Below are 13,346 nucleotides of genomic sequence, written 5' to 3'. Positions count from 1 at the left end.
GAAATCCCACAGCCGTGAAAATCCCACAGAGCCACGGAGGAGAAAGTCTTCGTATGGAATGCATATCTATAACTACAGAAATAATAACAGTCTTCTCTTAGCGCTGCTTTCCCATCTGATCAGGTCTACAGTGGAATATCATTTAAAACATCCTCATTATGCAACTTTGATGCAAGAGAATACTTGATCACTTGCTTTCACATGGCTGTGTGACTGGAATGAAGGACTCTTGAGATTAGGCATCATCACAAGGCTATTTCGGGCTGGTGGAACTGCATGCCACGGCTGCAGTCAAATCAGTGGTAGGCTGCGATTTGGAACAGCAAACCATAGGCTCATTAAATTGGTCCCAAGCCCAGTTTGTAATCCTAGGAGACAATTTCACTGTTTCATATCAGATACAAAGCTATTCTGTTGGTGCAGTATTCTTCGATACTAGGCACAAAAAATGCCACCGATGATCATCTCCTGAAATGATCCAATATCAACTTGTATTTATTTATGCTTCAGCAACTGTTTTCATTGCACCTTTTACAACAATGACAGCTCTGCATTTAACACCATAATTCCCTCCACACTCACTACCAAGCTGGAGCATCTGGGACTCAGCTCATCTATGTGTCAGTGGATCTCCAACTTCCTAACTGGCAGACCACAGGCAGTAAGGATGGGCGGACATGTCTCAGCCTCCACCACTCTCAGCACTGGAGCCCCCCAGGGGTGTGTTCTGAGCCCCCTGCTGTACTCTTTGTACACATATGACTGTGTGGCCACTACCAGCTCCACCACCATCATCAAGTTTGCTGACGACACCGTCGTGGTGGGCCTGATCTCTGATAACAACGAGACGGCCTACCTGAAGGAGATTAGGAATCTGGAGAACTGGTGCCAGAGGAACAACCTCCTTCTAAACGTCAGTAAGACAAAGGAGCTGATAGTGGACTTCAGCACTAAGCAGGAGAGGAACTACCAGACCCCTGTCATCAACGAGTGCCCAGTGGAGAGAGTGGACAGCTTCAAATACCTCGGAGTTCACATCACGCAGGACCTGTCATGGTCCTGTCACATCAACACCGTGGTGAAAAAGGCCCATCAGCGTCTCTACCACCTCAGACGCTTGAGAGACTTCCAACTGCCCTCCAAGGTGCTCAGGAACTTTTACTCGTGCACCATAGAGAGCATCCTGACGGGAAACATCTTAACCTGGTTCGGAAACAGCACCATGCAGGACAGACAGAGGGTTGTGCGATCAGCTGAGCGCACCATCCGCTCCGAGCTCCCTGACCTGCACTCAATCTACAGCAGGCGGTGCTGGACCAAGGCCAGGAAGATCGTGAGGGACCTCAGCCATCCCAACAACGGACTGTTCTCTCTGTTGAGGTCAGGAAAGCGATTCCGCTCCCTGAAGACCAACACAGAGAGACTGAGGAGGAGCTTCTTCCCGCAGGCGATACGGTCTCTCAATCACACCACCACACAGTACTGACCCACACATACAGTTCTTACACACACACTGGACATTCTGGACATTGTTTTCACTTCATCACTTAAATCACTTTAAGCATATTTGCACTGCATAAGACATAATGTGGATTGCACAACACTGGACACTATATTCTTCATTTCCAGTTAATATTTGTACAGCTGCTGTTATTGTGTATATATTTATTTATATTTCTTCATACATTCTTATATAGTTCTATATTGTGTATTTTGTTGTACAGTTATTTTATTTTCAACTTTAATTTATATATTTTATCTTATTCTTTCTCAGTTAAATTTACCCTTCATTCTAATTTGTGTTGTACAGTTATTTCACTTTTAACCTTAATTTATATTTTATTCCTTCCTAGTCAAATTTACCCTTTTTAATTTTTCATATTTATTTCCCTTTTTAATTTTTCATATTTATTTCCCATCTTATTCATAGCCTTTTCCTTTTTTGTTTTCTTTAGGTCACGAGCAGTTGTCCAAGCATTTCACTGCATATCGTACTGTGTATGACTGTGTACGTGACAAATAAAATTTGAATTTGAATTTGAATTTGACCATGTATACCTCTATGCTGCACTCTAGCTTATATTTGTGGGTCACTTCATTAGGTGTCCCCGTTCAGCTGCTCGTAAATGCAAATATCTAGTCAGCCAATCAAATGTCAGCAACTCAGTGGCTTTAGACATGTATGCATGGTCGAAGTAACCTGCTGAAGTTCAAACTGAGCATCAGAATCATGAAGAATGATGATTCAAGTATGATTGTTGACCAGCTGGACTGGTCAGAGTATTTCAGAAGCATTGGGAATTTTCCCAAAGAGTTTACAGAGTGATCAGAAAAAGAGGAAAAATCCAGTGAGCGGTAGTTCTCTGGGAGAAAATGTCTTGTTGATGCCACAGATCAGAAGAGGAAGTGGATCTGATAGGATGTCAAAATCAACCCAAATAACCACTTTTTACAACTGAGGAATGCAGAAGAATGAACAAGACAAACAACAGCAGCAGAAGACCCCACAAGGTGCCACTGCTGTCAGATAGAAACAGGAAACTGAGGTCACAGTTAACATGGGCTCATCAAAACTGGACAACAGAAACCTTCTGGTGAGCCTTGATGTCTTAATTGTGTCATTTGTACTTTGGCATGAACAGCATGAAAGCATGGATCCACCCTGCCTTGTGCCAGTGGTTCAGGCTGGTGCTCGAAGTCTATTAGTGGGTGGGATATTATCTTGAGACACTTTAGGCTCCTTAGTATCAGAAGAGCACTGTTTAAACAGCCTACCCAAGTACTGCTGCTAACCACGTACACCCCCTTATGACCACAGTGTACGCATCTTATGATGGCCACTTCAAGCAGGATAACACACCATGTCACAAAGTTTAGGTCATCTCAAACTGGATTTTTGAATGTGACAATGAATTCACTGGATTTAAATGACCTCCAAACATAGAAATTTAACAGAGCTCCTTTTGGACCTGGTGGAAGACAAGACATCGTCTGTGTGCGGCTGACAAATCTGCAGGAAGTGTGTGATGCTGTCACGTCAATATGGACCAAAAGATCTGAGGAATGTTTCCAGCACCTTTTTGATTCTGTGCCCTGAAGAATTAAGAAAGTTCTGGGGAAAAGTTCTTTTTTGCATTTATTTTTTGGCCTTTTTTCTACACATTTTTGGATTCTGTTGGTTTCTCACATTTTCTTGACTTTCTGTTTGATCTCTCTAGGTCTTGCCTCTTGGGTCCTAAACTACTGCTCTACATTCCTTATATCCAACTGTGACATCTGAATCAGGAGTTTCCTTTAAAGCCCATTTACTAATGAACTTTGCAGCATTCATTTCAGACGAGAGGGAAATAAGAAACTCAGTGCTTTCCAAAAAGAAACTCATGTTCTTCTTAAGAGTTAAAAAAAAAGGTAATGGGGTAAAAATATATACCATAGAATATGCAGCAGACAAGCAGTGGGTAAAAGCGTCATCTAAGAACTGTGCATGTATGTGCTTAAGCTCTGGTAGGGAGGCCACACGCTGTTCTAAGTAAGTAGCAGTAAAATATTGATGCTAGAAGTTTTAGAAACTCTCATATATGCACAGACACACACACACACACACACACACACACACACACACACACACACACACACTGTACTGGCTACCACAGCCATATCCTTGAGCCAATGCTCACATCTGTCTCCTTCAACATCAAATCATTTTGCCCTAAATTTGATCACTTTACTTACTTTATACCCTCCACTTGGAGTTTTATGCGCAGTAAATGTCATCCGTGTCCTGGTAAGACTGTGAATTTAAATATATTGGTCTTGCGCTCTTTTCAATGTCGAACTTTCAAAGCTTCTAACAAGCCTTATTTCCTCATTTATTTGAAAGACGACACCCCCCCTAACAATTAACGTTTTCCTTTAAAGAACCAAAAGCTTAAAAAGTTCCTTTTTTTACTATGTAGCTTGATGTTTTCTAACATGTGCATGCAATGTGTTAATCTAATTAATGTCTTATTGTTTCTGTAGCAGACACACTACAACAACTCGAGGAGCACTAGTTTAAGCATCTCCCTGAAATAGCTCCCAACGCTTAAGACGCTCTTTGTCACCTGTGTGACTCATCAGGCAGCATGAACTGTCTGCACATGTGGCTGTCATCAGCTGCCACTTCTTATTATACTTTGTTTTCATTGAGAACCTATTTTAAATGCCTGTTCTGGATCTGGTTGCTTTGTGACATAATAAAACTGACAAAACCTTCATCGGGTTATTCACATTCCTACCAGCTCAGATTAGGAGAGCCCAGAGGTGTTCCAGATTACATTTATAGGTGATAAATATAAATGCGCACCCACATCAGTAGGTTGCATTTCCTCCTTTGATTTTTGCCAGCTTCTTAGTCACAGTTATAGCATCATTTGATGTATTTTAGTCTATAGACAACAAAAGAAAATGCAACTGATGTCATATGTCGTGCCTGTGCTAGTTGGTGTACTACTTTGAATGTGAGTAACAACATGTGCGCAGTAGTATCACCCTGTGATACATTTTTCTCTTGTTAGAGGACTTGCTTTTTGTTTGCATGCTGGTTTGTGTTTTAGCAATGACTGTCTTTCACATTGACACTGAAGTTAAAAAGACTCAAAGCCCTACCATTACCAGGTACACTCAGGCAGAGGTGGAAAGTAACTCAGTACAATAATCAAGTACTATACTTGACAACACTTGACTTGCCAGTACTCAACTTTCTAATTTAAACGGTTCTTCTGCTTCACCTCAACATTTCAATTTTTGTACATTCATAAGAAAATACATTTATCTCTATTCATCTGTTTAGATTTTACAGTCTATTCCATGTGACTGATGGTTCCCAAACTTAGATTTTAACATTCTATTATTCTATTATTAACTTGTAACACCTATGTAATTTGCACAAATCCTTTTAGTACACTGTTTAAGTATTAATAAGCAATAACACAAAGCTTAGGGCAAAGTTGGTAGAAGAGCACAGAACAATGTGGTTACAGTGATTCTTCTCTGAGAGCATGCAGGACATAACATGACTGCTCATCTCTGCCTTTATTATTACAACAGTACAAGTCAGAAATGAAGCCGAATCAGCTGCTTGGCTGCATCACTCGGGGTCTGGGTACCTCTCACTGCTAACTCTGTGTGAGCATTATATACCGTTTTACAGGTCCGCACAGAGCTTTGATGTTATTCTTGCAGTCGCGGGTTGTTGTTTCTTGCATGAGCGCAGTGCTCCCTTTACTTTCTTGTCACTTTTACATGTTTGCCAGTGTTTCACGTTTGCAAATGTGACTTTCTTCTTCGCTCTTTTTAGAAAGAAGATGTAATCATCGCTCCTCAGCAGTCATAAATCACTCTAATACTTTTGCCTTATCTTCCACATGAACTGTTATGAAATGCCGCTGTTGTGCAACGCACATAAAAAAATATGCTGGAACATTTTTCCTACTCCCCCCCCCGAATCACGCAGACAATCGAGGAACTTATGTAGCTTATTGTTTGATTAATAACTATGATGTAATTACTGAATTACTCCATTACAGAGCCAGAATATCAATGATGTGGCTCATCCGGTTCGCAATCCATCACAATTCACAGGTTCTTGCCAGTAAAATGACAACTGTGACCTTGAGCACACTTTGGGTGAAGACCCATTAGTTGATCACTGTCTGCAAGTCTCTGACCAATACCCAACACTGATTACAGTATATCCATCACTTTCTGCAGATTAAATACTGTAATCTTAGTTTACTTGCTTTTATATGAGGAGTAATTTCAGGTGTAATGATCCCGTCAGTGCTGTCATCCGATAGGGAAAAATGTGAAGATTTTCAGCACTATGAAAAGTGAAAACCATCAGGTTGTGAGAGCCTAACTCACCAATCTCAATATCCAAAACAAACTTTAATCAAACCTTCATCAGTCCCGGATTTGTAAACTGATTCGTGCGTACTACACAATACGAAACATTTCAGTAAACAATGCATGAACAGTCACAGACTTTAGTAAGCACAAACTTCAAAATTAGGGAAAAAACTCCAAACATCACAGCCCACTGCTCTGTCTATCATCATCTTTCTAACAGATTTTCAATTTCAAACGTTCTTCAGCCTCTCTGAGAGAATCACATCTGCTCTTCCTCTTACACACAGGAAAAACTGCGCTCTTTGTATTCACGAGACTGACAGTCTTGTGACAACAATAAACTGAAAATGTTAGTCGGATCTTTTTCCACCGCCTGAGAGGAAGCGTTTCAAAGAGGGGCATCACCTGAAATTCAATATGAAATTAACTGAATACCGAAGCCAGTATTCAGCATTTCTTTACATTTTTGGCATCAGCAGAAAAAAGCTATTGAAACAGTATTTAGACCTTTGTGAAAAACATGTTACAAAGTGTCTAGGAAAACACAGCATGTATCTTCTTTATAGCTCTTGCGGCAGTGAATAAAGGAGAGTTTTTGTACAGATTGCAGAAACAGGCTTGTGATAAGTTACTTGTTAGTAATCCACACACACAACTTACATAAGATCATTTGTGGAGAGGTAAATGAGTATAGCTCACAGTACAGGACTATATTAATAATTGGGAATAGGAAAAACTTTCATTTTCAACCTAGATTGTTAATAATCAACATAAATCCCCCCCCCCCCCACACACACACACACAAACTGCAACCTGCTGTAACTGTAGCCAGTGGTATAGAAAAACATACGCGACATAATGCGGGCTGTCTGTCATTCCACTCGTTCGCTAATGAATACAACATGAGCAGACTGAATTATCTGACAGGACCACATCCTTTGGCAGGCCGCAGATCCTTAGTGCAAAGAACCTGAGCGAGCTGACAGCTTGTATTTTGACTGAGTCGTTCCTGATTATCTGTCTGCTCATCATTTTATAATATCAACTCTAACTACACGGTTATTTGCAGTAGGTGCCTCCCGGGTTATGATAAAGTTTTGTAACAACATGTCACCACTTATAACTGTGACTTAGAGGTAGAGCAAATTTCAAACAGGGAGGACATTCGTCAAACAATCCAGGTGAGCAGCAAAAAGGAAACAAGAAAATACACAAGAACAATGGAAACAAGAGAAATACTACAAAGTATAAAGTAGAAATAAAAAACTGACTTGAGGGAGTCTGTTGCTGCCTGGGTTATTAATAGCTAAGGTCCAACAGTACACCGAATCTGATCTAATTCATCAGATTTCTATCATCAGTTTTGTGATCTAGTGTACATTTTTATCCCTGTCAGGTTACCGCTGACAGGGATAAGCGGAAGAGAGCGGATGGATGGATGGAGGTTACCGCTGAATAATTAGATTTCAAAATGAAATATAAAAACTTGACGACAGAAAGTATATCATACATAAGTATATTTTATTTATATTTATATATTATATTTTATTCTGTACATGATGACAACAGGGTGACACAAGCTGATTATTAATGACTGTTCTCTTTCCTCCTTATTTAAAAAATCAGCATTGACTTGTGTTCATATTCCTCAGTCGTTTGAGTTGCCATGGTGAATTGTGATATCACTGTTTTATGTGTTATAAACTACATAAAACTACACGTACTTCAGCTAGTTTGAAAGTAAATTTAATCTCAAAGTTTAGCTCTCCAGACAGCAAATTTTCCATCACATACTCTATATAACCTACAATACTCTACCCTGCTGTGTAGCAAATGGTAGAGAGGAAATTACTGATAAACACAGAGGGTCATTTAGGAGCGAGAGAAAAATATTTCCTTCTGCAGTTAGCAGACCACAAACAAGAGAGTGAATATTGGCCAACAGTCTAAATAAATAATGAAGTTACTCTGTAAGATGTCAGATCGTATCAGACCGCTGCAGTCAAAGGTTAGAGAAGCGTGTCTACTACAAGATCAATGGATCGGTCCCGGGTCATCTCTCTCGTCAACACCACTGCTCCGCTGATGCTGTTTCAGCCTACAGCTATGTCCAAGTGAAACTTTCCTTAATAAATACATGCTAAATCAAGTTGGTCAAGTTAGTTTGTTAAAAATTATTTCCTGAAGACTAATCCATCCATCCATGCAGATTAAAGGACACCAGCATCTTACTTACCAAACATTTTTGTATTAGATGAGGTCAGTACCTGAAGCCAACAAGTTGCTTGTCATCTTGAGCAGTTCACCATCTCCTTCTTTCACTTTATTTCTGATTGAATGCAACAATTGACAACTCTAGCTTTTCAACATGTGCAGTTCTAGGGAATTCAACAGTAATGGCAAAGTTTGTAATAAAGCTGCCCAAGCCTTTACTGGACGAAGAGTGGCCCTTTTACCATACATTTTATACAGTTGTCCTAGGTGTGCGTGCCACCAAGATGTCTGATGGCCTAGCCCCCCCCCAAAAAATCACCACAGAAGGTTTTGATTAAACGTATTTAACCTCCCAGTGACTAGTATGCAGCTGATTAGCTCAAAACCGTGCAACAAGTTCACACTAGTTAGCAAGCTAATATTGGTGGGCTGAGATCACAGACACTATAAAAGATGAACACAGCTTTTGGGCCTGAAATTTAAGTTAATGCAAAAGCACCTTAACCGTGATTCTTTTTATTGGTCAGCCAGGAACCACTGCACTAGAAAAACTGGGGAAATGGCCCTCAGCTCACTCTCCCTGTGACCTCAGTAAACATTTCCTGATATGTTTATGGGCCCAATCACTAGTTTCTAATCATCGCAAACAGCAACTGGGGCCCACTACCTTCCATTATTAACCCAATTACCTGTACTGCTGTCACTGTCAGCAGGCACCAGTAGACACTGTCACTATGATTTCCCATCACAGTAATGGCGACTGTGCTGGATGGTGGAGCACACAAATCGGTGATAGCAAGGCACCACGCGATGACCATGTTTTGACATATTTTTAGCTGCACATTGTCTTGTGACTAAAATATTACCAAAGCTCAAAAGTGCATAAAGTTAAAAAAAAAAAATCTAATGCATCAGAACAAATAAAAATACTTATGCACCAAAAGTTAATTTACTGTCACATCTGGTGTCCATCAGAAATTCTTCGAAAAACAGAATGTTTACGGCTTGAGAATAGCTCCGGGCCTTATGATGCAGGATCAATTAGCATACAGCTGTTCACATTCCTCCGGCTTCGAGCAATAATCGCTGATTACTCAAGATGCGGCAATCACAAAATAAACCCCTGTTGATTTTCATTCATTGTGCCCTGTGAACCCACCATCTGATCCATCCATGTTTTAAAGCTGCAGTATACAAAAGTGTTTTTAGAAAGTGACATGACATAAAAACACTCAAACACACTGGGCTTTAACACTCAAAAAATGCATAAACATGCTTATTTGTTCGTGATATTGTCCCAGCTACAGTCAGCAGATTAGACAGGCGACCCACACAAACAACAACAACACTAAGGCCGGCTAACAGCAGCACTTCTCAACAGAAAGGTTCTGTACATCCTCAACAACTCACCTCAGTATTGGAGAGAAATAAGCTTCACTGACTCCAGAGGCTCCACATGGACACCCAGCTGACATAAACAGCAGACTGACAGAGTTGTTTGCACCTACAGCCGCCATAATTAGGATTACGCACTTAAATTTCAGAGGAGTAAAAAAACAGAAATGGACGGCAATCAGCAATCTACTGACATCTACAGCAGTGGTGAGATTTCACAAACTGTACCTTTAACTCTATGTTTTTTGGCTTGTTTTAACAGACAAAGGAAGAAAACTTGAGATGCACTGGTTTAGCCCATTCAACCCACTATTTTCTTTAAACTACTGCACCGAGGCTAGTGTGAAATTTGCTCAAGTCCCTCCTCACAGGCTACATTTTTGTAAAGCCTGAAAACAGAGGCCAGAGGCACTGCAGAATTCTAGTTTCCTCTCCAACTACTTCGGTTTCAACCTGCTGGATTATCTATTTTTTTTTTTAAATAACTACACCAGCTTTAAATGTAGTTGTTTCTTCTTTGTAGTTGGGACCTTTGTTATGATTGCATGTGTCAGATGCTTCACTTCATAATAAGGCTCTGGTCTGGAAGAACCTTCGTCATATCAGAGGTGTACACTGGAACATTTACAATAAAGGGCCCAGGCCAGCCCTGTATGTCTTTCTGTCCTTGAAAACAATGAAAACATGTCCCTGTGTGTGTGTGTGTGTGTGTACTCACAGCCAGGAGGCGGTTCTTGTCCTTCTCGGCGTTGTTGAGAGCGGTCTCCAGGGTCACCCTGTTCTTCTTGGCGACTTCCTCCAGAGCTCGAGCTTGGCTCTCCTTCATTTGGCTGGTCTCCTCTTCGTATCGAGCTTGCAGACTGTTCACGTCCTTCTCGTGGGACACTTTCTCATCACGGAGGGTCTAAAAAACACCAAAAACGCACGTGCGAACTTAAATTATGCTCAAAGGTGAGCGCTGCGATAGACGATAGACAGACACAGAGCTCGGGCTGACATTCACACCATATGCTGCATTATTCAGCCATATTGCCACCGTTTGCTTGGGGATAATCCTCCAGGCTGCCTCTATACAGTGCTACTCTTTCTCTCCACGTCACTCTCATGTGTTATTCTTTGAACAGTAAAAGTTGATAAAGCCTGGGCACAGCCTATCTGGGATTACTGATAATGGGGTTATTGATTAGGACACAATGAAGCCCATTATCAGTCTCAAAAATAAAGATACAATCGTTTGGATTCTAGATGTCCAACAGTCTTTATCACACTGGTGTTCGGGTATTGTGTTTTTTAAGTATGCTAAAGCAGTCTAGCTGATAACAGGAGAACTTCTTTTTACTCATTATTTAAACAGTAGGTCTTTGAGTTCACGCAGAAAGAAACAAACAGACTTTGGGATGTTTTGTGGTGAAGTCCCAAGTGAAATGAACAGCTGCTGATTGAAGACTCACGTCTTCACGACCAACACGTTTTAAACATTGTAAAAAGATCTTTAATATAGGCAGACATGTAATATTATGTTTGACAAAAATGTAACTAAATTAGGTGCACAGAAACTATATTTGACTCTGCAGTGGGACATCGCAAGATGATGACAACAGTGTATAATACGGTGACCTTTGGGATAAAATAAGAAGCAGCAATACGGAGACCAAACAGTTCAGGATATGTTGGCCTGATCGTGTGGCTGTTTTCACTTTTTTTTTCTTTTCTTGTTTTCTTGGACAAGTCCAAATATCAACTTTGGTGTCCATACAGGAAACAGTTTTGATGATCTATAGTATCACTTTACATATGAATTATTTGTTTAAGGCAAACACATCAGCAGTGTTAGTATTAGTCATAATGCATTTTGGCTTACTACAAAACCTCCTAGTGGTAAAATGTCAATGTACCAGTGTTGTACACTCATTCAAACAATCAACTATGGTTAGAAGTGCTTCACAAGTACCTGGATGGTGTACAGTCAAACAACTAAGTAAAACTCTTGCCCTTCTTGCCTGCAGGAAAGAGAGGGACCTGAGAAATTTTCAACCAAGTTACAAGAGCTAGGAAGACAATCACAATTCTCAGTGTCATCTATGTACATTAAGTGCACAACTTAGATCATTTAATTTGAGACAACACTGTGTCAAAGTTTACAAACTGCACTTGTAACTGAACTAATGAGTACTGTAAAAAATGCTCATCTGTATAGATAAATCCAATAGTAATTTTAAATTTAAGAAAAAATTGAAAATTTGTTCAAAACTAACTTCTAATGCGACCCACTGATGAGTTACAGACGTGACAGATGTTTAAGAGGAGGAAAAACATTAAAAAGCCTGAAATTCCAAGTTAAAATGCTAAGTTAATGAGTATAAACACAAAAAAATATATGTAATGAGCATCATTTAAAGAATGAATATAAGTTATTAGCAGTGATTTATGTGTGGATGAAATGAGAGGAGAAGCTGTAGAATAGCAGAGCAAGGAGGCAGAAAATGCAGTGAAGAACAGATGTAGAAAAGATGTTGTTTAGAGAGACACAAGGAGAACGAATGAAGTCCTGCAGAGTTAGGTTGTTGCCAGGCTCTATAAACTGTGTAACTCAGAGATGAGCAGACAGGCAAGAACAAATGCCCTCTGTACCCAGCAACAGTGCACTGGGTTTGTCATTGGGAAGCTATTATAGTATGAATCAAGGCTACAGTCAAAAAACAGTGATTTTCAGGGGAAACAGACAAAACAGACAAAAAAAAATTTATATGCAAGTGGTAAAGTTTGGTTTTAATCAGGAGAGCAGCTGTTTCCTCTTTGCATGGCTTTTACAAAACTTTAATTGGCTAAACTTCGCCAAAAAAAAGTCACAAGGGAACTGTAATACACATGAGCTGAGCTGACTCACACAGTGAGCGATCTGAGGGAACATATCCTATTAAAGACTATACCAAGATTATCTGACTACTAACGAGATTAGAGTTAAAATCAGCAGCTCTGTTTCCAGCTTTAAATTTCTGTTCGTTGTGTGTCTCGGATTAAAAAACTGTAGCTAAAGGTGGAGATAAAGTTAACATGTGGGCTCTGGTTGTGGAGCTGGGTAGGTTCCTGGTTTCTTTGCGCACTAACAAGAGATTGGCACCACACCAATCATCTGGTGGCAGTAGCACATCAGGGCGTACTACAGGCAGACATAAAAGGGATGGCAGGAAGAAAACTTGAAAGTAACTGATAAAAATAATTTTTAAAATAAGGTTATATATTTTTTTTAAATTTAAATTTGCTCAGTCTCAGGAGTCCACACACTGAATTTCAGGTAGGCCATTAAAGGCTCTGACAGCATTTTTACTGATGACGAGCGTATGCGTTATTTGATGGTAATTTTATTAAAATAAATAAATAAAGAGGCTAAGTGGCTGGTAATAGAAGCGAGGGATTAGCTGAGTGAACAATTAATCTTTGGCACCACAAATATATGTTTGTTAAACTAATTGCAAATGTCATCAGTGTCACCGACTCACTGTTGGGTTACGCAGCCACCCGTCACTTACCCAGGGTTGCACTGTACACTGCACTGTAGCCGCGACAGCTCCCCTCCCCTCTCGCTAATTGCTGTAATAGATGTAAACAAGCAGGGTGGGAGGTGGAGCAGATGACATCTAGTAAAACTTCTGCAGTCCACCAGTCTACTTTGATGTAGCAAATGAAAGGTTGAATGTAGCGTTTGAGTCTGCATCATTGACTATGACAGCCTTAATTAATTTCAAATCAAACTATCAATATATGTCACATTTTACAAAAAAATCCCGTTAACTGTTTAGGAATTGCAGACATTTTTAAATACAGATCACATTTTTAGAGGTTCAAAA

General features: G+C 40.0%; 1 protein-coding gene across 5 annotated transcripts in view; it reads right to left on the bottom strand.

The window, feature by feature from the left end:
• fam184ab (family with sequence similarity 184 member Ab) overlaps positions 1-13,346 on the bottom strand; it is a 206,115-nt gene that overhangs the window by 85,539 nt on the left and 107,230 nt on the right. For all 5 annotated transcript variants that reach the window (XM_040018045.1, XM_040018043.1, XM_040018042.1 and 2 more), the window contains one exon: positions 10,217-10,402. In XM_040018045.1, coding sequence (XP_039873979.1) covers positions 10,217-10,402 — 186 coding nt within the window. The remainder of the gene's footprint in view (positions 1-10,216; positions 10,403-13,346) is intronic.

This window comes from Simochromis diagramma, unplaced genomic scaffold (genome assembly GCF_900408965.1).
Source record: "Simochromis diagramma unplaced genomic scaffold, fSimDia1.1 OVJJ01000802.1, whole genome shotgun sequence".
NCBI classification, from domain to species: Eukaryota; Metazoa; Chordata; class Actinopteri; order Cichliformes; family Cichlidae; genus Simochromis; species Simochromis diagramma.
Note: the sequence above shows the minus strand (reverse complement) of the source record. Positions and strands in the feature narration are given on the sequence as shown.